Source organism: Oncorhynchus tshawytscha, linkage group LG07 (assembly GCF_018296145.1).
Source record: "Oncorhynchus tshawytscha isolate Ot180627B linkage group LG07, Otsh_v2.0, whole genome shotgun sequence".
Classification (NCBI taxonomy): domain Eukaryota; kingdom Metazoa; phylum Chordata; class Actinopteri; order Salmoniformes; family Salmonidae; genus Oncorhynchus; species Oncorhynchus tshawytscha.
The window spans coordinates 14,213,001-14,238,123 of NC_056435.1; the positions used below are offsets into that span (position 1 = coordinate 14,213,001).

The following is a 25,123-nucleotide window of genomic DNA, read 5'->3' on the forward strand; positions in this document are numbered from 1 at the left end:
GCACAGGGCGGGGTCGAGACCCAGGGTCTCGGGCTTAATGACGAGTTTGGAGGGTACTATGGTATTAAATGCTGAGCTGTAGTCAATGAACAGCATTCTTACACAGGTATTCCTCTTGTCCAGATGGGATAGGGCAGCGTGCAGTGTGAGTGGACCTATTGGGGCGGTAAGCAAATTGGAGTGGGTCTAGGGTATCAGGTAGGGTGGACGTGATATGCTTCTTGACTAGTCTCTCAAAGCACCTCATGATGACAGAAGTGAGTGCAATTCAGGTTCAGTTACCTTAGCTTTCTTGAGAACAGGAACAATGGTGGCAATCTTGAAGCATGTGGGGACAACAGACTGGGATAGGGATTGATTGAATATGTCCGTAAACACACCAGCCAGCTGGTCTGTACATGCTCTGAGGACGCGGCTAGGGATGCCGTCTGGGCCGGCAGCCTTGCGAGGGTTAACACGTTTAAAGGTTTTACTCACATTGGCCATGGAGAAGGAGAGCCCACAGGTTGTGGAAGTGGGCCATGTCAGTGACACTGTATTCTCCTCAAATTGAGCAAAGAAGTGGTTTAATTTGTCTGGGAGCAAGACGTAGATGTCCGCGACAGGGCTGATTTTCTTTTTGTAATCCGTGATTGACTGTAGACCCTGCCACATACGTCTCGTCCTTGAGCCTTTGAATTGCGACTCTACTTTGTCTCTATACTGACGCTTTGCTTGTTTGATTGCCTTGCGGTAGGAATAGCTGCAATGTTTTTATTCTGTCATGTTTCCAGTCGCCTTGCCATGATTAGATGCGATGGGGATCTTTTGTCCCCATGTGCTGTTTCAAACCGTAGTCTGTCTTTTTTATGGCAGTTTTGGAGCAGTGGCTTCTTCCTTGCTGAGCGGCCATTCAGGTTATGTCGATATAGGACTTGTTTTACTGTGGATATACATACTGTTGTACCCGTTTCCTCCAGCATCTTCACAAGGTCTTTTCCTGATGTTCTGGGATTGATTTGCACTTTTTCGCACCGAAGTGCGTTTATCTCTAGGAGACAGAACACCTCTCTTTCCTGAGCGGTACGACGGCTGCGTGGTCACTTGGTGTTTATACTTGCGTACCATTATTGGAACAGATGAATGTGGTACCTTTAGGCGTTTTGAAATTGCTCCCAAGGATGATCCAGACTTGTGGAGGTCTATAATTTTTTTCAGAGATCTTGGCTGATTTCTTTAGATTTTCCCATGATGTCAAGCAAAGAGGCACTGAGTTTGAAGGTAAGCCTTGAAATACATCCACAGGTACACCTTCAATTGACTCAAATTATGTAAATTTGCCAATCAGAAGCTTCTAAAGCCAGACACCATTTTCTGGAATTTTCCAAGCTGTTTAAAGGCGCAGTCAACTTAGTACATGTAAACTTCTAACCCACTGGAATTGTGATACAGGGAATTATACGTGAAATAATCTGTATGTAAACAATTGTTGGAAAAATGACATGTCATGCACAAAGTAGATGACCTAACCGACTTGCCAAAACTATAGTTTAGTAACAAGAAATTTGTGGAATGGTTGAACACGAGTTTTAATGACTCCAACCTAAGTGTATGTAAACTTCCGACTTCAACTGTATTTTACATTACTCATAGCACATGTACTGTATATACTGTATGTCATACCATCTACTGCACCTTGCCTATGCTGCTCGACCATCTCTCATCCATATGCTTATGTGTACATATTCTCATTCACCCCTTTTAGATGTGTGTGTATTAGGTACTTCTTTGGGAATTGTGAGATGAATTGTTAGATATTACTGCAAAGTCAGAACTAGAAGCACACGCATTTCGCTACACTCGCATTAACATCTCCTAACCATGTGTATGTGACTAATAAAATTAGATTTGATACACAGCTGTACATTTCGATGAAACATGGTGAAGCCCCAAAATTGCGCTCCCTGGAAGCCAGTGTTTCAGACTGGAGGAAAATATTTAACTTTTAAACTCAGAGATGCTAGTTCTAGGTCCCAGGAAACAAACAGATCTTCTGTTGGATCTGACAATTAATCTTGATGGTTGCACAGTCGTCTCAAATAAAACTGTGAAGGACCTCGGCATTACTCTGGACCTCGATCTCTCTACCATCTATTGAATCTGGCCTGTGCCGCTCGGTCATTGCTCATCCATATAATTATATGTATATACCGTATTCTTATTCCATCCCTAAACTTAGATTTGTGTGTATTAGGTAGTTGTTGTGGAATTGTTAGATTACTTGTTCGATATTGCTGCACTGTCGAAAAACAAGCATTTTGCTACACTCGCAATAACATCTGCTAACCATGTGTATGAGACTAATAAAATTTGAATTGATTTGACCTTATGATAAACTGTAGACCACACTATCTACCAAGAGAGTTCTCTTCTTTATTATTTGTAGTAGTCTATTTTCCACCACAAACTGATGTGGGCACTAAGACCGCACTTAAAGCCGTAAACAAACAGGAAAATGCTCAACCAGAAGCGGTGCTCCTCGTGGCCGGGGACTTTAATGCAGGCAAACTTAAATCCATTTTACCTCATTTCTACCAGCATGTCACATTTAATTTTACCTTCATTTAACTTGGCAAGTCAGTTAAGAACAAATTCAATGACTGCCTAGGAACAGTGGGTTAACTGCCTTGTTCAGGGGCAGAATGACACATTTTTACCTTGTCAGCTCGGGGATTCGATCTTGCAACCTTTCAGTTACTAGTCCAAAGCTCTAACCACTAGGCTACCCTGCCGCCCCACATGTGCAACCAGAGGAAAAAAAACTCCACCCTACCGCCCCCACATGTGCAACCAGAGGAAAAAGACGTCCAGACTACTTCAAATCCACACAAAGAGATGCATACAAAGCTCTCCACTGCCCTCCATTTGGCAAATCTGAACATAATTCTATCCTCCTGATTCCTGCCTACAAGCAAAAACTAAAACAGGAAGTACCAGTGACTCACTCAATACAGAAGTGGTCAGATGATGTGGATGTTACACTACAGGAATGTTTTGCAAACACAGACTGGAATGTGTTCTGGGATTCATCCAATGGCATTGAGGAGTATACCACATCAGTCATCGGCTTCATCAATAAGTGCATTGACGACATCATCCCCACAGTGACCATTAGACGACATGGATTACAGGCAATGAGCTAAAGGCTTGAAGCTGCCGCTTTAAAGGAGCGGGACACTAATCCGGACACTTACAAGAAATCCTGCTATTACATCAGACGAACCATCAAACAAGCAAAGTGTCAAAACAGGATTAAGATTGAATCCTACTACTTCGGCTCTGACGCTCGTCGGATGTGGCAGGGGTTGAAAACGATTACGGACTACAAAGGGAAACCCAGACACAAGCTGCCCAGTGACACGAACCTACCAGACGAGCTAAACACCTTTTATGCATGCTTCGAGGCAAGCAATACTGAAGCTTGCACGAGAGCATCAGCTGTTCTGGACGGCTGTGTGATAATACTCTCGGTAGCCGATGTGAGCAAGACCTTTAAACAGGTCAACATTCACAAAGCCGCAGGGCCAGACGTATTACCAGGACATTTACTCAAAGCATGCGCGGACCAAATGGCAAGTGTCATCACTGACATTTTCAACATCTCCCTGACCAAGACTGTAATACCTACATGTTTCAAGTAGACCACCTTAGTCCCTGTGCCCAAGGAAGCGAATGCAATCTCAATTGGACTCCACACTGCCCTTTCCCACCTAGACAAAAGGAACATTTATGTGAAATTGCTGTTGACTACAGCTCATCGTTCAACAACATAGTGCCCACGAAGCTCATCACTAAGCTAAGCACCCTGGGACTAAACACCTCCCAACTGGATCAAATCAAATTTATTTGTCACATACACATGGTTAGCAGATGTTAATGCGCGTGTAGCGAAATGCTTGTGCTTCTAGTTCCGACAATGCAGTAATAACCAACAAGTAATCTAACTAACAATTCCAAAACTACTGTCTTATACACAGTGTAAGGGGGATAAAGAATATGTACATAAGGATATATGAATGAGTGATGGTACAGAGCATGTAAACAAAGCGGCATAGTTAAAGTGGCTAGTGATACATGTATTACATAAGGATGCAGTCGATGATATAGAGTACAGTATATACGTATGCATATGAGATGAATAATGTAGGGTAAGTAACATTATATAAGGTAGCATTGTTTATATATTTACATCATTTCCCATCAATTCCCATTATTAAAGTGGCTGGAGTTAAGTCAGTGTCAGTGTGTTGGCAGCAGCCACTCAATGTTAGTGGTGGCTTTTTAACAGTCTGATGGCCTTGAGATAGAAGCTGTTTTTCAGTCTCTCGGTCCCAGCTTTGATGCACCTGTACTGACCTCGCCTTCTGGATGATAGCGGGGTGAACAGGCAGTGGCTCGGGTGGTTGATGTCCTTGATGATCTTTACGGCCTTCCTGTAACATCGGGTGGTGTAGGTGTCCTGGAGGGCAGGTAGTTTGCCCCCGGTGATGCGTTGTGCAGACCTCACTACCCTCTGGAGAGCCTTACGGTTGAGGGCGGAGCAGTTGCCGTACCAGGCGGTGATACAGCCCGCCAGGATGCTCTCGATTGTGCATCTGTAGAAGTTTGTGAGTGCTTTTGGTGACAAGCCAAATTTCTTCAGCCTCCTGAGGTTGAAGAGGCGCTGCTGCGCCTTCTTCACGATGCTGTCTGTGTGAGTGGACCAATTCAGTTTGTCTGTGATGTGTATGCCGAGGAACTTAAAACTTGCTACCCTCTCCACTACTGTTCCATCGATGTGGATAGGGGGTGTTCCCTCTGCTGTTTCCTGAAGTCCACAATCATCTCCTTAGTTTTGTTGACGTTGAGTGTGAGGTTATTTTCCTGACACCACACTCCGAGGGCCCTCACCTCCTCCCTGTAGGCCGTCTCGTCGTTGTTGGTAATCAAGCCTACCACTGTTGTGTCGTCCGCAAACTTGATGAATGAGTTGGAGGCGTGCGTGGCCACGCAGTCGTGGGTGAACAGGGAGTACAGGAGAGGGCTCAGAACGCACCCTTGTGGATCCCCAGTGTTGAGGATCAGCGGGGAGGAGATGTTGTTGTCTACCCTCACCACCTGGGGGCGGCCCATCAGGAAGTCCAGTACCCAGTTGCACAGGGCGGGGTCGAGACCCAGGGTCTCGAGCTTGATGACGAGCTTGGAGGGTACTATGGTGTTGAATGCCGAGCTGTAGTCGATGAACAGCATTCTCACATAGGTATTCCTCTTGTCCAGATGGGTTAGGGCAGTGTGCAGTGTGGTTGAGATTGCATCGTCTGTGGACCTATTTGGCGGTAAGCAAATTGGAGTGGGTCTAGGGTGTCAGGTAGGGTGGAGGTGATATGGTCCTTGACTAGTCTCTCAAAGCACTTCATGATGACGGATGTGAGTGCTACGGGGCTGTAGTCATTTAGCTCAGTTACCTTAGCTTTCTTGGGAACAGGAACAATGGTGGCCCTCTTGAAGCATGTGGGAACAGCAGACTGGTATAGGGATTGATTGAATATGTCCGTAAACACACCGGCCAGCTGGTCTGCGCATGCTCTGAGGGCGCGGCTGGGGATGCCGTCTGGGCCTGCAGCCTTGCGAGGGTTAACACGTTTAAATGTCTTACTCACCTCGGCTGCAGTGAAGGAGAGACCGCATGTTTTCATTGCAGGCCGTGTCAGTGGCACTGTATTGTCCTCAAAGCGGGCAAAAAGTTATTTAGTCTGCCTGGGAGCAAGACATCCTGGTCCGTGACTGGGCTGGATTTCTTCCTGTAGTCCGTGATTGACTGTAGACCCTGCCACATGCCTCTTGTGTCTGAGCCGTTGAATTGAGATTCTACTTTGTCTCTGTACTGACGCTTAGCTTGTTTGATAGCCTTGCGGAGGGAATAGCTGCACTGTTTGTATTCAGTCATGTTACCAGACACCTTGCCCTGATTAAAAGCAGTGGTTCGCGCTTTCAGTTTCACACGAATGCTGCCATCAATCCACGGTTTCTGGTTAGGGAATGTTTTAATCGTTGCTTTGGGAACGACATCTTCAACGCACGTTCTAATGAACTCGCACACCGAATCAGCGTATTCGTCAATATTGTTATCTGACGCAATACGAAACATCTCCCAGTCCACGTGATGGAAGCAGTCTTGGAGTGTGGAGTCAGCTTGGTTGGACCAGCGTTGGACAGACCTCAGCGTGGGAGCCTCTTGTTTTAGTTTCTGTCTGTAGGCAGGGATCAACAAAATGGAGTCGTGGTCAGCTTTTCCGAAAGGGGGGCGGGGCAGGGCCTTATATGCGTCGCGGAAGTTAGAGTAACAATGATCCAAGGTCTTTCCACCCCTGGTTGCGCAATCGATATGCTGATAAAATTTAGGGAGTCTTGTTTTCAGATTAGCCTTGTTAAAATCCCCAGCTATAATGAATGCAGCCTCCGGATAAATCGTTTCCAGTTTGCAGAGAGTTAAATAAAGTTCGTTCAGAGCCATCGATGTGTCTGCTTGGGGGGGGATATATACGGCTGTGATTATAATCGAAGAGAATTCTCTTGGTAGATAATGCGGTCTACATTTGATTGTGAGGAATTCTAAATCAGGTGAACAGAAGAATTTGAGTTCCTGTATGTTTCTTTCATCACACCATGTCACGTTAGTCATAAGGCATACGCCCCCGCCCCTCTTCTTACCAGAAAGATGTTTGTTTCTGTCGGCGCGATGCGTGGAGAAACCCGCTGGCTGTACCGCCTCGGATAGCGTCTCTCCAGTGAGCCATGTTTCCGTGAAGCAAAGAACGTTACAGTCTCTGATGTCCCTCTGGAATGCTACCCTTGCTCGGATTTCATCAACCTTGTTGTCAAGAGACTGGACATTGGCAAGATCCTGGACTTGCTGACGGGCAGGTGGTAAGTGTAGGCAACAACATGTCTACCACGCTGATCCTCAACACTGGGGCCCATCAGGGGTATGTACTTAGTCCCTGCCTGTACTCCCTGTTCACCCACGTCCCTGCTCATCTGCGTGAACGTGCCTTACGTATGCTGCAAGGAGTCATGAGGACTGCAGATGTGGCCAGGGCAATACAATGCAATGTCCGTACTGCTGTGAGACACCTAAGACAGTGCAACAGGGAGACAGGACAGACAGCTGATCGTCCTCGCAGTGGCAGACCACGTGTAACAACACCTGCACAGGATCGGTACATCCGAACATCACACCTACGGGACAGGTACAGGATGGCAACAACAACTGCCCGAGTAACACCAGGAACCCACAATCCCTCCATCAGTGCTCAGACTGTCCGCAAAAGGCTGAGAGAGGCTGGACGGAGGGCTTGTAGGCTTGTTGTAAGGCAGGTCCTCACCAGACATCCAAGGCAACAACGTCGCCTATGGGCACAAACCCACCATCGCTGGACCAGGACTGGCAAAAAGTGCTCTACACTGATGAGACTGGCAAAAAGTGCTCTTCACTGACAAGTCACGGTTTTGGCTCACCAGGGTTGATGGTCGGATTCGCGTTTATCGTAGAAGGAATGTGCGTTACACTGAGGCCTGAACTCTGGAGCGGGATCGATTTGGAGGTGGAGGGTCCGTCATGGTCTGGGGCGGTGTGTTACATCCTCATCGGACTGAGCTTGTGTCATTGCAGGCATTCTCAACGCTGTGCGTTACATGGAAGACATCCTCCTCCCTCATGTGGTACCCTTCCTGCAGGCTCATCCTGACATGACCCTCCAGCATGACAATGCCACCAGCCATACTGCTCGTTCTGTGCTTGATTTCCTGAAAGACAGGAATGTCAGTGTTCTGCCATGGCCAGCGAAGAGCCCGGATCTCAATCCCATTGAGCATGTCCGGGAACTATTGGATTGGAGGGTGAGGGCTAGGCCCATTCCCCCTAGAAATGTCCGGACCTTGCAGGTGCCTTGGTGGAAGAGTGGGGTAACATCTCACAGCAAGAACTGGCAAATCTGGTGCAGTCCATGAGGAGATGCACTGTGGTACTTAATGCAGCTGGTGGCCACACCAGATACTGACTGTTACTTTTGATTTCGACCCCCCCTTTGTTCAGGGCCACATTATTCAATTTCTGTTAGTCTTATGCCTGTGGAACTTGTTCAGTTTATGTCTCAGTTGTTGAATCTTGTTATGTTCATACAAATATTTACACATGTTAAGTGTTTCAAGTAAAAATGAATAACTTAGGCTTTAGGAAATGCAACCAACTATAGAGATTGACAGGGAGGGGGACAGGAGGGGAACCCATGTATCCCACTTCAATCAAGTAGGCTTCAGTCAAGGCCTCTCACACTGGGCAGACAGGGGCCCTGGGCGGGCCATCTCGCACAGCTTCCTCATATACCGCACTGGATCAAGGGTGACCTCGTTGAAGAGGAAATCCAAGAGCCTGTAATATTTTGTTAAATTGTTCATGAATTTGATTTCCTTTTATTTACCATTCAGAGTTATGATGCTAGCAATGTGTTGATGTAGTGATCTACTCATTCTATGAATGAATAACAATGACATACAGTATGTTGGGTCGGTCTTCACACGCTTCACAGCATATCCCCCCCCTTCTTTGCCTTGGGAAAGCTGATTTTATATCACAGCATTCAAGCTGCAGTGGTTGCCTGGGAAGCTGTGCAGACAGAGTAGATGTGGAATTTTCTAAAATGTCCATCATTACAGCTTGGTGATAGTGGAAAGACAAAAGGAGATGGCAAAATATGATTTGAGGTCATTTAGAAATACTATACACACTCCTTTTGTGGACAACATTCCTTCATGCCAGCTGTGTGCTGGCAGTTCTAAGACTCAATGTAGGGGGGCTTAGGGATGGAAGAACAAATACCATATAGTGACTATCAGGTGTGTTACAGAAGATACACGGTTCACAAGTCAACGCATCCACAGCTGCGTTATCTAACGTTAGCCCCCGATCCCCCCTTAAAATGTTGGCTAACGTGTCAGACTCATCAAACGCTGATACTTACATTATGGTCAGCGCTTGCCAGATCCACTGTCAATGATGGAACAGCATCAGTCTTCAGGATTAGCTTCCTGGCAGGACATTATCGAATGTTCTCCCAACTGATAAAGCAATTTCATCTCGAAATGTGGACTGCACATGCGCGACCATATCGTAATTTCCTGTGCAGCCTGTCCACCTGAAATGCAAAGCAGCCACTGCTGTCAGATGTCTTCGGGTAAATAGTGTTTTTCATCTCTAAATGTGGACTGCACATGTATCGTAATTTCCTGTGCAGCCTGTCCACCTGAAATGCAAAGCAGCCACTGCTGTCAGATGTCTTCGGGTAAATAGTGTTTTTTACACTACGGCATCCAGTCACGACACAGTGTGCTTTTGCCGGCATGCTGGTAAGTAGCTATGTAGCTAACCGTCAAACCACAGGCGAAAGGTTACCAGTATCTTTGGCCGGACGTTCTGCTTGAGCTTTACGTTTTGTCAACAAGGCCAAAGCAAGGGAATGTGCATATGTGATAACAGTTTTAAAGCGGTACATATTTAAATTAGTTAGGAGGCTACCATTGCATAAAGCCGGAAGTAAATCCATGGTAAATGCCTGCCTCCTGATTCCAATTGTTTGACACGGGTGGGTACATTGATCAATGTACCAGTTATTCATTTTCATATTCGGGTCACCCTACCTTGAACTGGTTTCAGCCCATTTGGTGAACAGGCCATTAACATTGTGAGGGAACAGAGAGAAAGAAGCACTCAAAGCCAAATCAAACCCTCAGCGAACAGAGCCCTCTCATAGTGAAAACAGAGCAGCGAGGAGAAGGGGCAAGTAGTGCGAGTACATGTTATATAGAAACTTCAAATGAGGTTTGAAGAGGGGGCAGCTTAGTTAGAAAGCACTTCAGTTCCCGTTGTCTCATGTTTTGAACCATTTGGAGCCCTTTGAGCAGAGCTCTACGTTTGTTTTGGTAAATTATTGTTAAAAAACCCACTTTGTCTCCTGAAATAGAATCGAGTTGAATATGTGTTTTGCTCAGTCCCTCTCATCCGAGGCAGACTGATATGGTTTGGAAGTGACCTCCATGCGATTGAGGTTTATCTACAAATCTGCACTTACTGACTTATGGTATTAGTATTCTCAGTTAAAATACTATTTATTGTACTTCAATTACTTTCACATACATTTTGAAGTGGGTATTTGAATATTTTGTCCTTGAAAATGCAAGTAGTTGAATATTGGAATGTATTTGGAAATATACCAATACAAAGAAAATAAGTGTTTAAAATACAAATGCTTAAATACAAATGTATTTGAACCCAGGTCTGACATTGAATCAATTCCCATTCAAGATTTGTGTTGCACCACTACACTCTGTGCCCCGTATGAGGATGTCTGTGTCCCAAATGTCACCCTATTCCCTACATAGTGCACTTCAGGGTACCATTTGGGACACATCCCATTATTCTTTCGTTCTCATCACACGGGTCACCAAATGTAGTAAAACCACAACCAAGATTTAAAAAAAACGAGATGAAACCTACTAAATGAACGACTCCCACATGCGTCATCTTTCACCAGGACATGTTTATTTACAGCTGATAAAATGACAGGAGGTTTGTTACAGGGTGTTCCACAGGTTACGGCCACATCGACAGTTTCCACCCCCTGCGTAAGCACACTCAGTCTGGGGAGTCCAGAGGGGGACAAGAGGCGGGGACACAATACACAGAGCTAGAAACACACCAGTACTCTCTATGGAGACAGACTGAGACGGAGTCCGAGGGGGATGTGGGAGGAGGGAACGGGGGAATAGACTGATATTCAGATATAAAATAACATGTACAAATCTCATGGCCATCAGGCAATGTGCTCCCTATTTACAGTTGTCTTAACAGGCTACAGAGCAACTCCAGGACTGCAGGTACAGTTTATCAATCGTGCTTTGGGAGAGAAAACAAAGCCAGTTTTATGGTGTAAAACCTATGGAGCAAAGAGGGGTAAGAGGGGATTCTCAGACACACATGCAGAGCGCTCCAGTCAGAGAATTGATGACAGCGATATACATGATAATCCATTTTTAAATTCAGGTTAAGACACACACAGCACACGCACACATGGACTTATGTACAGGCACGCACACACACGCGGTATCACACCCATTTCCGTGCTCAAATACTGTATGCTGCCTGTGCTAAAACCCTCGTTACTCTAGCAGAGCTAACTGTCAGAGTCCACCTAGCTCTCAAGCAGTGGCAAATACTATATTTCCCAGAATTCACAGCGCCGCTAATTAACGACAGGGTCATTACAAACTAATGGGCAGCACGACGGCGTCCGTCACGTCGACTCTGCAAGGAATAGTCCAGTCACCAAAGAGCATGTGCGCCGCTCCCTCGGCTAATGGCAAACAAGCCTCCTATTACATTTTCATTTAATGGTTTACACTGTTGCCACCGCAGCAAGGGACCAGGGGGACAATGGGCCGTGGGAAAACCAAGTCATGCTATTATCTTAATTACAGCCTCCATTGAAATGCTGTGAAGTGACCTAAGGGCCCACTGTGTGTGTGTTTTCTTGAGGGTAAAGTGATGAATAGTAAAGACCACTGTCACGTCGTCACTGAACTGTCGGACCAGAACTAAAATAAGCTTCTTCTTTTTTTCAGCTGGAGAGCGTTCACACAAGAAAGCCTGTTTTTGCTTTTGAAAAAAAGACTTGTCTTTTCCGGGTCTATTTACATAAGAGCTTTGTAAAATATGTTTTTTTTTCCTTTACCTATTTACATGACAACATCAGAGAAAGAAAATGAACAGAAAAAAAGTTATTGGTTTTCGATCATTAATATTGGCATTAAACTAAAATCAACTATAAATTAAGTGTATCTAAAAAACATGACTGAAATACTTTGTGTGTGTCCGTGTCTAGTCTAACAGTTGAGAACAGAACAATTCAACATTCATTGGTTTTCACCTTTAGTCAATAGAATGATGGCACAACTTTCAAATGAAGCAAACAATATTGGACATGACCGTCTTTTCCTTTTTATAGACTACTTTTCCCCCCCAATAACTACTCACAGGACTGTATGACAACCACATTATTTTCACATTTCAATTTCATGTCAACATCAATTGTTTTTTTTCCTGTCTTTGAGAAAAAAATATATATTTAAAAAGAATTGAACGGCAAAAAATGTAAATAAACATTCAATGTAAAGCAGAGTAACCATAAAATAACACAAAATTGTCTCTGTTGTTTATTGTTGTGTTTTGAGGTGCGAGATAACAAGCGCTGTAGCCTGGTTACGGATACACCATGAAGACGGTTAACAAATACACAGGAAACATTACCTATAACGCTAAGGGCCCGGTACAGATTCATTTTCTGCCAAAAAACAGCAGTACTCATGGCATCACCATCAAAACCAGTGCTAAAACACAACCTTGCATAATCCCTACAATGAAGCCAGCTCATTGGTCAACAGTGGCAGGTGTAACTATGTTCATATTCTGTTCAAAATATTTTTAATTTCCTGGCTAACTTCCTGACCACACGGACCATGTGTGCTGACCACGTGGTCCTCTCAGATGTAACAACCTAGAACCATAACGGATCTTGGGGGATTCTTTCTGACTGGCTAACAAATAGCTGTTATCATCAGAGATTTTTTTCCTGTCCTGCTGTCACCTTATGGATACACATGGTACACTAGTAAAATAATGGAGACAGACGGCTTGCATAGTTAACGCAAACGATTTTGATCAAATATGCTAAATATATTTACACAGCTCTCACACTCATAACAGCTCTCACACTCAAAACAGCAGACACATTCAGACACACCAATACGAGTATCACTACAATGTGCAAAGGCACCTTTACAGTACCTGTTCATTTTTTCATCTTCTTTAAAAGAACAAATCAAAATGGTGGCATAACCAATGAGCTAGCTCAACATTCTCTGAGCCGGAAGCTCAAAGAGGAGAGGGCATAAAGGGGCGGATGTAACGTAGTACACAAGCATTAGACACGACAGCCCAGACATCACATCTTAGACCAGAGCCGCAATAGAATACAGACGAGACTGCTGCAGTGAGGACAGGGTAGCTTACTCTGTAAATGCTACTGTAGGAGATCTTTTTTTACCAGGCACAGCGGACTTGAGTGGGAGTCGATAGTGGTGCTACTTATCCTTCAGACAGAGAGCTTTGGTGTGTATGTGTTCGTGTGTGTATGTATGCATGTATGTATGTATGTATGTGTGTAGGATCAGGTGGGTTTTTGCAAATGGGGATTGAATAAGAGGGGGAAGGAAAATAAATAAAAGCAACAGATAAGCAACGACCAAGGCATAAAAAAACAACAACAAAACCAAAGTCAGAGGAAAAAAATGAAACAATATTACAATCACTGATCAACACGAAGTGTCTTCGACTGGAGCCATCTTGGATAGAAACAACATCATTGATTAGTCACATAAAAACGCTTGTTGTTGGGGTCTTCCTCTCTCTTATTTGTATTTACACACACTTTTCGTTTTTCTCTGGGCCCTTATGGACATATAAGGGATATCATCATATTTTTTTTTACGTGTCGTGTTTATTCTGTGTTTTGGTCTCAGGGTAGGATGCTCCGAAGTGTTCTCGTTTGCGGCGAGGGGCGAGAGGGCACAGACATTTTATGCTTTACTGTCGTCCTGCTTTGTGTGGATGCTGTTATCACTGTGCACTTTGATCTCGATCATGTCGGGCTTGAGCGTCTCCTTCCCGTTCTCCTCCTTCAGCGGTAGCTTCCTGTGGGAGAGAGACAAAGGAGACAGACACATCTGAGTGAGAGACCTCAGATGAAAGGGTTAATTATAACTACACATTTCACTCAACCCACGTCTCACTCATGACCATGGCTGTTCATCGTTCATTACGGTTACAGTACAGGGAAGACACTCATAAACAATCAATACATAGAAATGTGGAATGTGAACGGACTTAATCACCCTGTGAAACGTATGACATTTAGAGAATGCATTTACATACACACATACAGAGCATGCATCCTTATTGGCAAACTATAAGAGGTGGGATGAGTGGTAGTTTCCATGGCAGCATAGAGTGAACACGATGGAGAATGATGCATCCATAACATACGTCCTCTACTACTACTCAATGCATGTAATACATTCAAAGTTAACACTACCTGACTGACTGTCTAATTAATACATTTACTTGATCAATATATTAATATGGTGGTTGATAATGTCAACAGTTTCAACAGCACTCAATTCACTTACTGAACATACATAAAAAATACACAAACAAAAAATGATATAACAAAAACAATCCCTCATTTTTAATGCCGGAAATATAACAACGAACAATCTACACCTGATTCATTTACAGTACTCATACAAGCTCAGTCGATTAGACTACACTACAACTATCAAATCCAGTAGCGTTCAACGATCCCATCGGCAAGGGACACCCTTGGGTTGAAGAGGCCTGCTGTAAGATGGACTAAATTTTGACCTTTTGCCCCTGGCTGTTGAACCATGTACTGTAGAAGGCTCTTGACTGACTGGACACGGATGTGGCCTGGATTCAAAATACTCTTTCATACTAAAGCACATTTCCACAACTATATGTCCAGTAATGATATCAGTTAAGTGAGTGCAAGGGCAATACCATGAGCCAAGACCTAGAAAACACACTAAAACACCAACTCCTTATGCTTCCTGTCAACTTCAGCTAAAGTGCCCTTTTCTACTAATAGGGCTGCATATTTGGGTTAGGTTGGGGTTACACTATGCTACGTTTAGACGAGGGACACAAAAAAAACATCATACAAGTGAGCATAGCTGGACAAGGACACAAGAAAGAGGGTGACGTCAAAAGCAAGCCAACACGACAGTATGCGTTGCTATGGTGATTTCAGTAAACAATACGTGCAAATTAACATCCGGTAGAAAACAACACTACGGCAAAGGTCGAAATATTTGCACTCTGCGGGCAAATCCCTTCTACCGTGGCTACTGACGGCATTCACCACCTGCCTCAATGGCATTTACAGTTGTCCTGTCATTGAAAACAAATGACATACGTTTTGCCGTCTACCTCGTACCATCTAAACACAGCATTAGGGTGGACAGGGCCTTAGAACCCTAGTGGTTCTGGTTCCTTACTCTGGCTCTGTGAGAGGTGTAGTCTCGTTGGGTTCGTGCACTGGGCTCCCATCGTGGTTAGTTATTCTCTCCTCTTCCGTTCTCATCTCAACGATAGGATCCTTGGACCCATCGCCCCTACGCACAAACACACACAGGCATGAGCATGCACGTGCATGCACACAGTTACACACACACAGTTACACACACACAGTTACACACACACACACACACACACACACACACACACACACACACACACACACACAGTTACACACACACACACACACACACACACACACACACACAGTTACACACAGTTACACACACACACACACACACACACACTTCAGCAAATCCATTTGTGACACAAAGCAGACAGAAGCAGCGCTTTCCTGTTCTCGTCTCTCCTTTACTTCTATGATATCTCCAGCGGCCATGTCTCCATGCAACCCTGTATACTTAACCCTCACACAGAAGGCGGAGGAGATATCTCAGTGTGCCTGCCTGTAATCTACAGAGCCTCCAAGTGACACCAAAGCACAGTGGGGAAGTCTCTCTCGTTCCCTCGCTTGCTCCTTCCTTCGACAATGTTAATCTCGCCAATAAGGCTATCCACACCAGTGCTTTGGGGCTTGCTGACAATCCGAAGGGATTGGATTGGGCTGAGTCGGGGGAACCTGACTGGCCCTGGGTTCAACCACTTCCTATCTCAGGGGGTTTGGATGTTAAGCTCCACAGTATGTCAGTAGTGACTCTGAGGGGGCCGATTTCCTATAATAAGCCTGAAAAGTCCATAATGCCGGGCATACACTACTCAATTTTTTTTGCCACTAATTCGCCACATTTTTGCCGTCCCAGACAAATTTCCATGATCGGGGTGAAATCCTATGAACTAGGGCTAGGATTAGTACGTTGGGACTCACGAGGTTTGAGCGAGTCAAGGACACACCGATGATGGCTGTTCAGTTCTCCAGATCCCTGTCGGTTGTCTGAGAATTTTCTGACTTTATGGTCGTACATCTTGTAGTATGTGCAGTGCTACGACGCGATTGGGCAAGGACTGCTGACAATGGCCAATGAGTGCTCAGCATGTGAGACCAACAATGATGGCAAAGAAGAAAGCAACAGCAACACACACCGTGTGGACTGAGGTGATGGAAGATAGATTGATGGAGCTGAAGAGAGCAAAATGCCTTTTCAATGGGCAAGTTCGTTTTATGTGGCCCGGTGACCCGGATGAGCGGAGTTTGCTTATTTTAGACCATTCCATTGGTCCTTAAGTGAAATCTCCACCGAGCTAGGGCACCAATATTACATCTGCATCCTACCATGATAGAAACCAAAAAGATAATATGAAATAATAATGATAATATAAAATTAAGTCCATATTCTGCTCCTCGGGTCTCTTTAAAAAAGAAAATGTTTCTGCACATAATAATGTGCACACTAATAAACCAGTTCACTTGCATGTCAGCATTTTCCCTATTTCCCTATGACAACCGAGAACCTCAGGGCAAGATCAAATAGGGAATCATTGTGTAATGTGAGCAACCTGGGGTTGAGGATGGACAGAATTAGATATTTGGGACAAGGAAATCGGTGCATGTCCAAGTTGTTATTAAGATTTTAGAAGTGTGTAGTGTATGCCCGGCGTAAGGTTCAGTCCTCAAACAGTCTGAGAAGGCCGAACATAAACACGTGTAGAGACAATTGACAAGTACCATCCACATTAAAGCAGCTTGTGGGACGCATTTGGCCTACGGGCTTGTAGTTTGAGAACCCTGCTTTAAACACAAGGGAGAAACGAGTCCAAACAGCATGTCGGAAACACATATAAACTATACCTTTTTACGAAGCAAAAGTGCAGTCCTCAAGTCCCGCCAGACCTTACCTATCCTACTATAACCTATAACATAAGACAACACTCCTAGGCCAAAGATAACTCAATTACTATTTCCTCCACGATGCAGAACTAATCTTACAAACCTAACAACAAAAAAACACGGTCAGTTACTTTGCCACTATATTTGCCACTTAGTGAAAAGTGTACAGTGCTTAAAATGCTAAACAATAATTAAGTATAGGAGATGACTTGTACATTTATCTCGGTAGAAGACATAAATGGGTTAATCAATCATGTTGGGTGTTCGTTTAATTTATTCCATCCTAAATGTTATTCATAGTAATATTATGTCCCCAAATAGATGTCTCTCTAGTTGGACGTATATTAATTTGTTTTTACAATGCTGTGCTTGTTTATTTAGCTTTTTAAGCACTTTGAGATAAAAAATGTTTTTACTGAAAAGCACTATATAAATAAGCTAAATAAATGGTTATGATTAGGAATGTATTTTGTCTGTATAGAAACACCATGTGAATCTATTAAAAAGGACACAAACCGTTTATTACCACCTTTCCCACACAAGCACGTCCTTGCTCAATACAAAATGAATTATGGCAGGCAAAAACACATCAAATATGCAATTGAATAATTATACATTGCTAATGCACATTTGTATGCTTCGGCACCTAAAAATGCTGAAAGCATGCATTCCTGAAATCAATGAATAGTTCATTAGCCAGTGAATTCAAGTTATTTTAATTTAATCAAATTATTTAATGATAATGTGATTCTTTTGGAAATATAAAGTGGGCCGCTATTGTGTGGGAACAAATACGGGCTGGTTGTTGTCCCTTTCCCTATGCCCTTGTTCAACACACCCTGCAGATCTGAGACAATTGAGTTGGTGTAAGCAGTAGCTCTAGCTAGTTCCTTCTATTTTGCTTACAGCCATTTTAAAATCAGATCTAGCAAGGCTGCAAGGGAGGGAACAACTTTTTGGAATGAGATGCTGCCCAAAGCAAACTGGTAAAACACGCCGTATGCTTCGCCTCATAGAAATGACCAACACAACCAAGTCAAGTTGTTGTCAACTCCATCAGAATCAAATTTTACTATCCACTCTTTCCATTCACCACTTACTGTCATGATAAGGTGGACCATTTACATGTAAGTGTCTTACATAACTTATACAATCCTACAGAACATTGAACACATCTCTAAGACTTAGAATCCCATTTTAGCACCACTTAAGCACCGTGGTAGACCTGAATTAGCATCTGAAACTTAAAGCATATCCTACTTTCCATTAATCCAAATCCCTCAGATGTGTGGAAAGGCCTGAGTCAGAGGCAGTCCTGCAGTCTCAGCAGGAAGATATCACCCACCCACCCACTGACCAGACAGTCGCACGCATGCACCCACCCACCCACCGACCAGACAGTCGCACGCACGCACCCACCCGCCCACCGACCAGACAGTCACACGCGCACACACACACACACGCAGACTGCATCACACCTCCCTGTGACTCAACACAATGTCAGTCTAGCTACACAATGTCTTGTTAGGCTCTTCCCTTCCCTTGCCTCGGCTTGGAGCGACACACTGACAACTCTCCCACTCCATCCATCTTTCTCCCTATATCCCTCTCTCCACTTTATTCCTCTTTCACTCTCTATCTTTCTTTCTCCCCAACCCCTCTCTCGCTCTTTCCCCAATCTCTATCGCTCTTTCACTCTCACTCTACATCCATTCTGCTGTTCTAGAGTCATCAGTCCTATCTTGCGTTTATTAATTATTTATGCTGTTTCAAATTAAACTCCAGTGTCATGGGAATGAAAGTGGAGGTAAATAGTAATAGATGTGGTTTTTTAATGGCATGCTCAGTGAAGCCTGAACATAGATAAGCACACACTGTACCTCGATTTAGACCCTCCGTATTATTCCCCACTATCACACATGCAGATTTTTTCACGTACACATGTATGTGCGCACACACGCCACAAACGAACATATGGACACACATGCACGCACGTACAAACACACAAGTGTGTGCATACACACCAGACATACCACATACAGTTCACATGAAGAAAATAAAACTGTACCAAGTATATTTCTGCATGGTTAAATGAGTGATTTACATATTTTGACAGTGGGGAGTGACCGGGTGAGATATAAACTGCCTTTGCGTGCGTCTCAATCGTCTAAATTGGCTTACTTTCCATCATCTGCAATTATATGTAAAGTTTGGACAGCTGAAAATAATAATGTCAAACTAAATGGAGGATTAACTTTCACCTTTCCAATTCTTCCAGATCAGAACGTATGAGGGAAAAGGGAGTAGAAAGAATTGAGACGCACTCTGAGTGAGTAAGGGAGTCAGTGAGGGAGGGAGTGAGTGAGTGAGTAAGCAAGTGAGTGAGTGAGTGTACAATAGCTTGCGACTAACTGACCGACAATGTCACATCACACATTCTATAACACAAGGTCAGTCGCCGCAGTTACAAGGTCAAAGGTCCACTCACAGGTAGGCGGCCTTGCCCTCCTCCATCTCCTTGCTCTTGCCGCTGGTGGCAGTCTTCTTGCTGCAGAGCTTGCGCGTGATACACATGAGCAGGCCACACTGGCGCAGGAAGTAGCAGCTGACGTCCACCACCACGAGGACCAGGAGGAGTACGACCAGACCCAGGCCCACCACAGGCCCCAGCCCCAGGCCGCTGAACAGGGAGTCTGCTAGATGGAGGCCGGACAGAGAGAGACAGAGTACTGTCACTCAACGAGTTACAGAGACAGAGTAAAGAGACACACAACATATTAATATAACCCAGGCCATCCACAGGCCAGAGCCCAAGGCCACTGAACAGGGATTATCCTGATGGAGAGAGATATTGTCACTCAGCAAGTTATACAGGCATCAAACACGCATTAAGGTGATATAACCCAGGCTGAGCCACATCACAATCGCTCCCAGGCCCAAGCTGCTGAACAGGTAGTCTGCTAAGATGGGAGAAACAGAGAGAAAGCCTTGTGGGAAGCTGCTATAGACCACCAAGTCCTAAGTCAATAAGTGCTTGATAATGTATGCGATATCAACAGAGGTACATTTTTTGGGTGATTTAAATATTAACTGGCTTTCATCAAGCTGCCAAATCAAGAAAAAGCTTCAAACTGTAACCAATGCCTGCAACCTGGTTCAGGTTATCAATCAACCTACCAGGTGTCATGACTCTCCTGTGAGGATCCAAGGATCAGGTTACACTGGATCATCTCTACAGAGCCCCGCTTCTCCTTCAGAGGGAGAGGGAGGGATTGATGTTGAGGTTTTATGACACCTCACGTTGATCGTAAACCATAGGCAGCAGATGATTCCTTTTGGGGTCTAGTTTGAGCGATAGGAATGTCTGTGGGCTTTATGAAGAGTTTGCCGCCCAAAAACTACAACATCAAACAATGGACACTGGGACAATATATTTTCACATCCAAGTGTTGGGAATGATGACAGTTGGAATTTGGAATATGAAGGTCTATTTTGTTATGTCATTAAAAGTTGCATGAAGACTTTATAACAAAAACATTGTAACTTGAAGAATTTTCATGCTGTCTATATCATGTTAACATACTTCACGTTGTGTAGAAAATATGCAGGATAAAGACAATGTTTTTGTGACGATAAGATTGTGATTTTAGTTCTCTAACAAGATCATAGTAAATTGTGATACCTTGCCTTGTAATTAGCCATGCCCCAGTGAACCCAGAGAGCGTATCAGCATGACGTAAGAGCCCCCTTTTAACCCGAGGGTATAAAGCTTTTGCTTTAAGAATTAACATATCAGACTAGAATGACCACGAGCTGCAGCTGAGGTCTACGATTAGTCACGATCCTGAAATGTAACACGAGGTTAAAGAAGACCTCTAAAAACTTCTTAGGGCTGCAATCCCGTTAACGGGATGATATGACAACAGCCAGTGAATGTGCAGGGCGCCAAATTCAAAACAACAGAAATCTCATAATTAAAATTCCTCAAACATACATGTATCTTAAACCGTTTTAAAGGTAATCTTGTTGTTAATCCCACCACAGTGTCCAATTTCAAATAGGCTTTACAGCAAAAGCACCAAACGATTGTTAGTTCAACACCAAGCCACAGAAAAACACAGCTATTTTTCCAGCCAAAGAGAGGAGTCACAAAAAGCACAAAAAGAGATTAAATTAATCACTAACCTTTGATGATCTTCATCAGCTGACACTCATAGGACTTCATGTTACACAATACATGTATGTTTTGTTTGATAAAGTTATATAAAAAAATCTGAGTTTATATTGGCGAGTTACGTTCACTAATTCCAAAAACATCCAGTGATTTTGCATAGCCACATCGATTCAACAGAAATACTCACCATACATGTAGATGATAAGTTATACACATGTAATTATAGATATACCTCTCCTTAACTTCTTGACGCTACCCATCCCCGTTAGCAGGATCATTTTCGTCAGCAACCGCTGAATAGCATAGCGCCACAGTCAAATAATATTACTAAAAAATACTCATATTCATAAAATCACAATTGCAATATTGCAAAACACAGTTCAGCCTTTTGTTAATCCACCACTTGGGCCCTACTGCCCACGTTGGTTTTCCAATCTCGGCACTCCGAGAGCTTGTGAGCACAGCTTTTGGGGACAGAAGCGGCAAAAGATAATGCACAAGGTGAGTGGCTACCAAACAACACCACACCGGTAATGATAGCTATAAAAAATGTCCACAACCAAACAGGTCCCGTAGAGATCAACTTGGCCGCCACGTTCCTGTACCTAACAATCACAAAGGTTCAGGGCACAAGGGTAATGTGCATAACAAGAGCAACAAAGGGTCCAACTACGATCAAAACATCAACCGAAGTTCTCTAGAAGCTCTGATTAGACCCACTGGGTCATGAAGGTGGCTTATCCATCTTGAAAATCGACACAGATAACCAACCAATTCTTCCAACCCAATCCACTTTGTTGGGGATATGACGAGAAAAACCTCCTCGAATAGGCCATACCTTAAACCAGTCTTAGAGGACTGTTTGACCTGTGATGTGCTGATAGATTCGGGTTCGACTATTTACCTCATATCTCAAAAGAGCAGTGGACCCAGCAAAACGTCAGTTGAAAACGGAACGTTGCAACACGGTACTTTAAGTATTCACTCAAGCTATCCTGCCTCTAACCAAGGGTCTCCTACTAAAACTGAACTTCAAAAGCGTGTCACTTATCTACCCTGTGCATTGACACTGAACAGATGCTGACTGGGATAGATTTAATTGATCCTTTGGTACCGCTGATGGATTGACAAGTCGCACTCTTGGCATGCCGATGGCATTGGTGGATGACTGTTCTTACCGTCATTCAGATCACTTGCAAACTGAGGTGGGATTGGTGTGGCACAACGACATTCCGCGCAAACCTGTTCAATTTCAGCTAGGCAACAAGACCAGCCAGCAAACAGCGGTGAAACACGACTTGTCGGAACTGGCAATCTGCACCAACTCAAACTACGCCAGACTCAACTTCTTATGCCACTTGTCGTTTTGGAAACAAAAGACTACGTAGAGTGGCCAAAGAAGTGAAAAACAAAGAGCTCATTCTAGCTTGCGACGACCTCATAACCAAACACGACATACTGGAAGAAAGTCAAGGGACACTCCTAACTTGGCAACGACCATGCCGACATTATGGCGAAATCCGGTGCAATTCACGGCACCCCTTGGGTGTTTGATACTCGGGAAGAAATGATCACTGAGGCACCCATGGTAACACATAGCTCCGCAGAACATAATAATGTGTTGCTAACTCATTCATTCCGGAATGGTGACTTTTAGTTCTCTAACGAGATCATAGTAAATTGTGATACCGTGCCTCGTGATTAGCCACACCCCAAGGAACACAGAGAGGTTATCAGCATGACGTAAAAGCCCCCTTTTTACCCAAGGGTATAAAGCATTTGAGTTAAGAATAAACACATCAGACTAGAATTACCACAAGCTGCAGCTGAGGTTTACGATTAGTCACAATCTCGAAACGCAACACGAGGTTGAAGACAAAAGGAACCTCTCAACAATCAATACGTGGAACACGCCCCTTCTCACCAAGCAGAACTTTGCCAACGAAGGCCTGGGCCCAACAGAGATACCCAACAAAGACCTTCAACATGTAAATACATGCATTACTTCTTACCCATAAGAGTGGCAGTACAGGACAAGGTATTCAAGCTAAATTAAGCGTAGTTCACAAATGTATCCAAGTGTTGCTTCTCTTTCTTTCTTGCGCTCTCTTGCTCTTTAAATCTACATCTTGTGTAACGCTCATTAAGTTTCTAATCAATGACCCTACACTGTGTGTGTATCTTATGTTATCATTTAGCTTGTTAGTAAATAAATAATCAAATCAATTTGCGCGGTATGGAATGATCAGTGAGACCTGGGTTTTTGCAAATTTACGACGTTCAGAATGAGACTGATTTGAGGAAGTTATTAATTAGTGACTGCTATGATATCTAACTCATTAAACAAACTTTAACCGTGGTGCCCAAATCCCTAATGAGTTAGATGTCACATGATTAATTTAATTGAGTAATAATTCAACGTAGTAGCCAATTATTCAATAAATAGCAGTCATCACACTAATGATAGTCACATCACAATACAAAAATATGCTTTAAAGCAGTATACAAATCCATCAGATGTGGTGATCACAATATAGTAGCCACATCTACTTTTTTTTCTACTGTGTTATTGACTTGTTAATTGTTTACTCCATGTGTAACTCTGTGTTGTCTGTTCACACTGCTATGCTTTATCTTGGCCAGGTCGCAGTTGCAAATGAGAACTTGTTCTCAACTAGCCTATCTTGTTCAATAAAGGTGAAATAAATAAAAATAAAATAAATAAAATCTAGGAAAACCGAAGTTCCAATAGCTGGGCCTAATAGTGTGTAAGAGGTAATACAATATGTTTGTAGTGATTCCTATGTTGTTGATGTAAAAAACTATTTGTTGGTCTGTGGTGTGTAATGAGAAGCAACCAGCGCCTCACCTAACACCTTTATGAAATTGCTTATACCCGTTACTAATAAACATGCAGCCATTAAGAAAATCACTGTAAAAATGGTTAAATCCCTGTGGTTTGATGAGAAATATGTCCTTGCCCTCGTCCTGTCGTGTCCCATTTATACATCTTTCTTCACATGTCCTGTCATATATTTTTCTAAACCTCAACTTCAAAATACTCTCCTGCAACCTGCCTCACCCAATGTGGTGTGAATCTGCTTTTTTCTAAAGTATTTTTCTTTACTTAAGAACCCCCCAACATAAGCTAGCCAGCTAACTTGCTACTAGCTAGTCGTCAGCTAACCACTGCTAAAGGTCATCAGCTAACCTTTAGCTCGCAAAACTCTCGCCAATTTGCACAACACGATTCAAACCAGAGTATACCGGACCTATTTTCTCTCCATATCCCCCGATTCCAATCGCAAGCTCTGAACCTTTTCACCTGGATCATCGCAGCTAGCTAGCTGCTATCCGAGTGGCTACTCCCGGCTAACGTCTCTGTCCTGAAGCAAGCACCAATTAGCCTGAAGCTAGCCCATGCTAGGTCCATCTCCCGGCTAGCTGAAGAGGTCCATCCGCCACTCTACAATACCTATTTTGCCAATTGGCCCGGACCCCTTTTACTGCCAGTATGGAGCTCCTTCACAACTGGACTACCGACGTAATCTGCCCGAGGGGGTTATTCAACTAGCTCCTATGTCGTGACGTCCCCTGAATGCCCATCTGCTAGCCTGCTAGCCGCGGTTCGCCAGCTGTCTAGAGCATATCGGACTGTTAGTGGAATAGGTCCATCGGCCAAATTCTTGGGCCACTATACCTATTTTGCCAATTGGCTTGGACCCCTTTCACTACACGAAACCCCGCTTATCCATCACGACTAGACTACCGAAATAATCTGCCCAAGGTTTTTTTCCCAACAGCCCCCTCCGTTGCGACATCCCCTGAAGGTTATATCCTTCCTGTTTGGCCCTGTCCGGGGGTGTCCTCGGATGGGGCC

The 25,123-nt window shown here is 43.9% G+C and overlaps 1 protein-coding gene across 4 annotated transcripts in view; it reads right to left on the reverse strand.

Moving 5' to 3' along the window:
- Window positions 1–10,595: 10,595 nt before the first annotated feature.
- Window positions 10,596–25,123, reverse strand: part of LOC112254023 (neural cell adhesion molecule 2) — a 394,574-nt gene continuing 380,046 nt past the window's right edge. For 2 of the 4 annotated variants that reach the window (XM_024426230.2, XM_042324149.1), the window contains 3 exons: window positions 19,558–19,765; window positions 15,205–15,321; window positions 10,596–13,822 (listed from right to left, as the gene is read on the reverse strand). In XM_024426230.2, coding sequence (XP_024281998.1) covers window positions 13,708–13,822; window positions 15,205–15,321; window positions 19,558–19,765 — 440 coding nt within the window. In that variant the 3' untranslated portion in view covers window positions 10,596–13,707. The remainder of the gene's footprint in view (window positions 13,823–15,204; window positions 15,322–19,557; window positions 19,766–25,123) is intronic. The other 2 variants (XM_024426231.2, XM_024426232.2) reach the window with 2 other exon arrangements.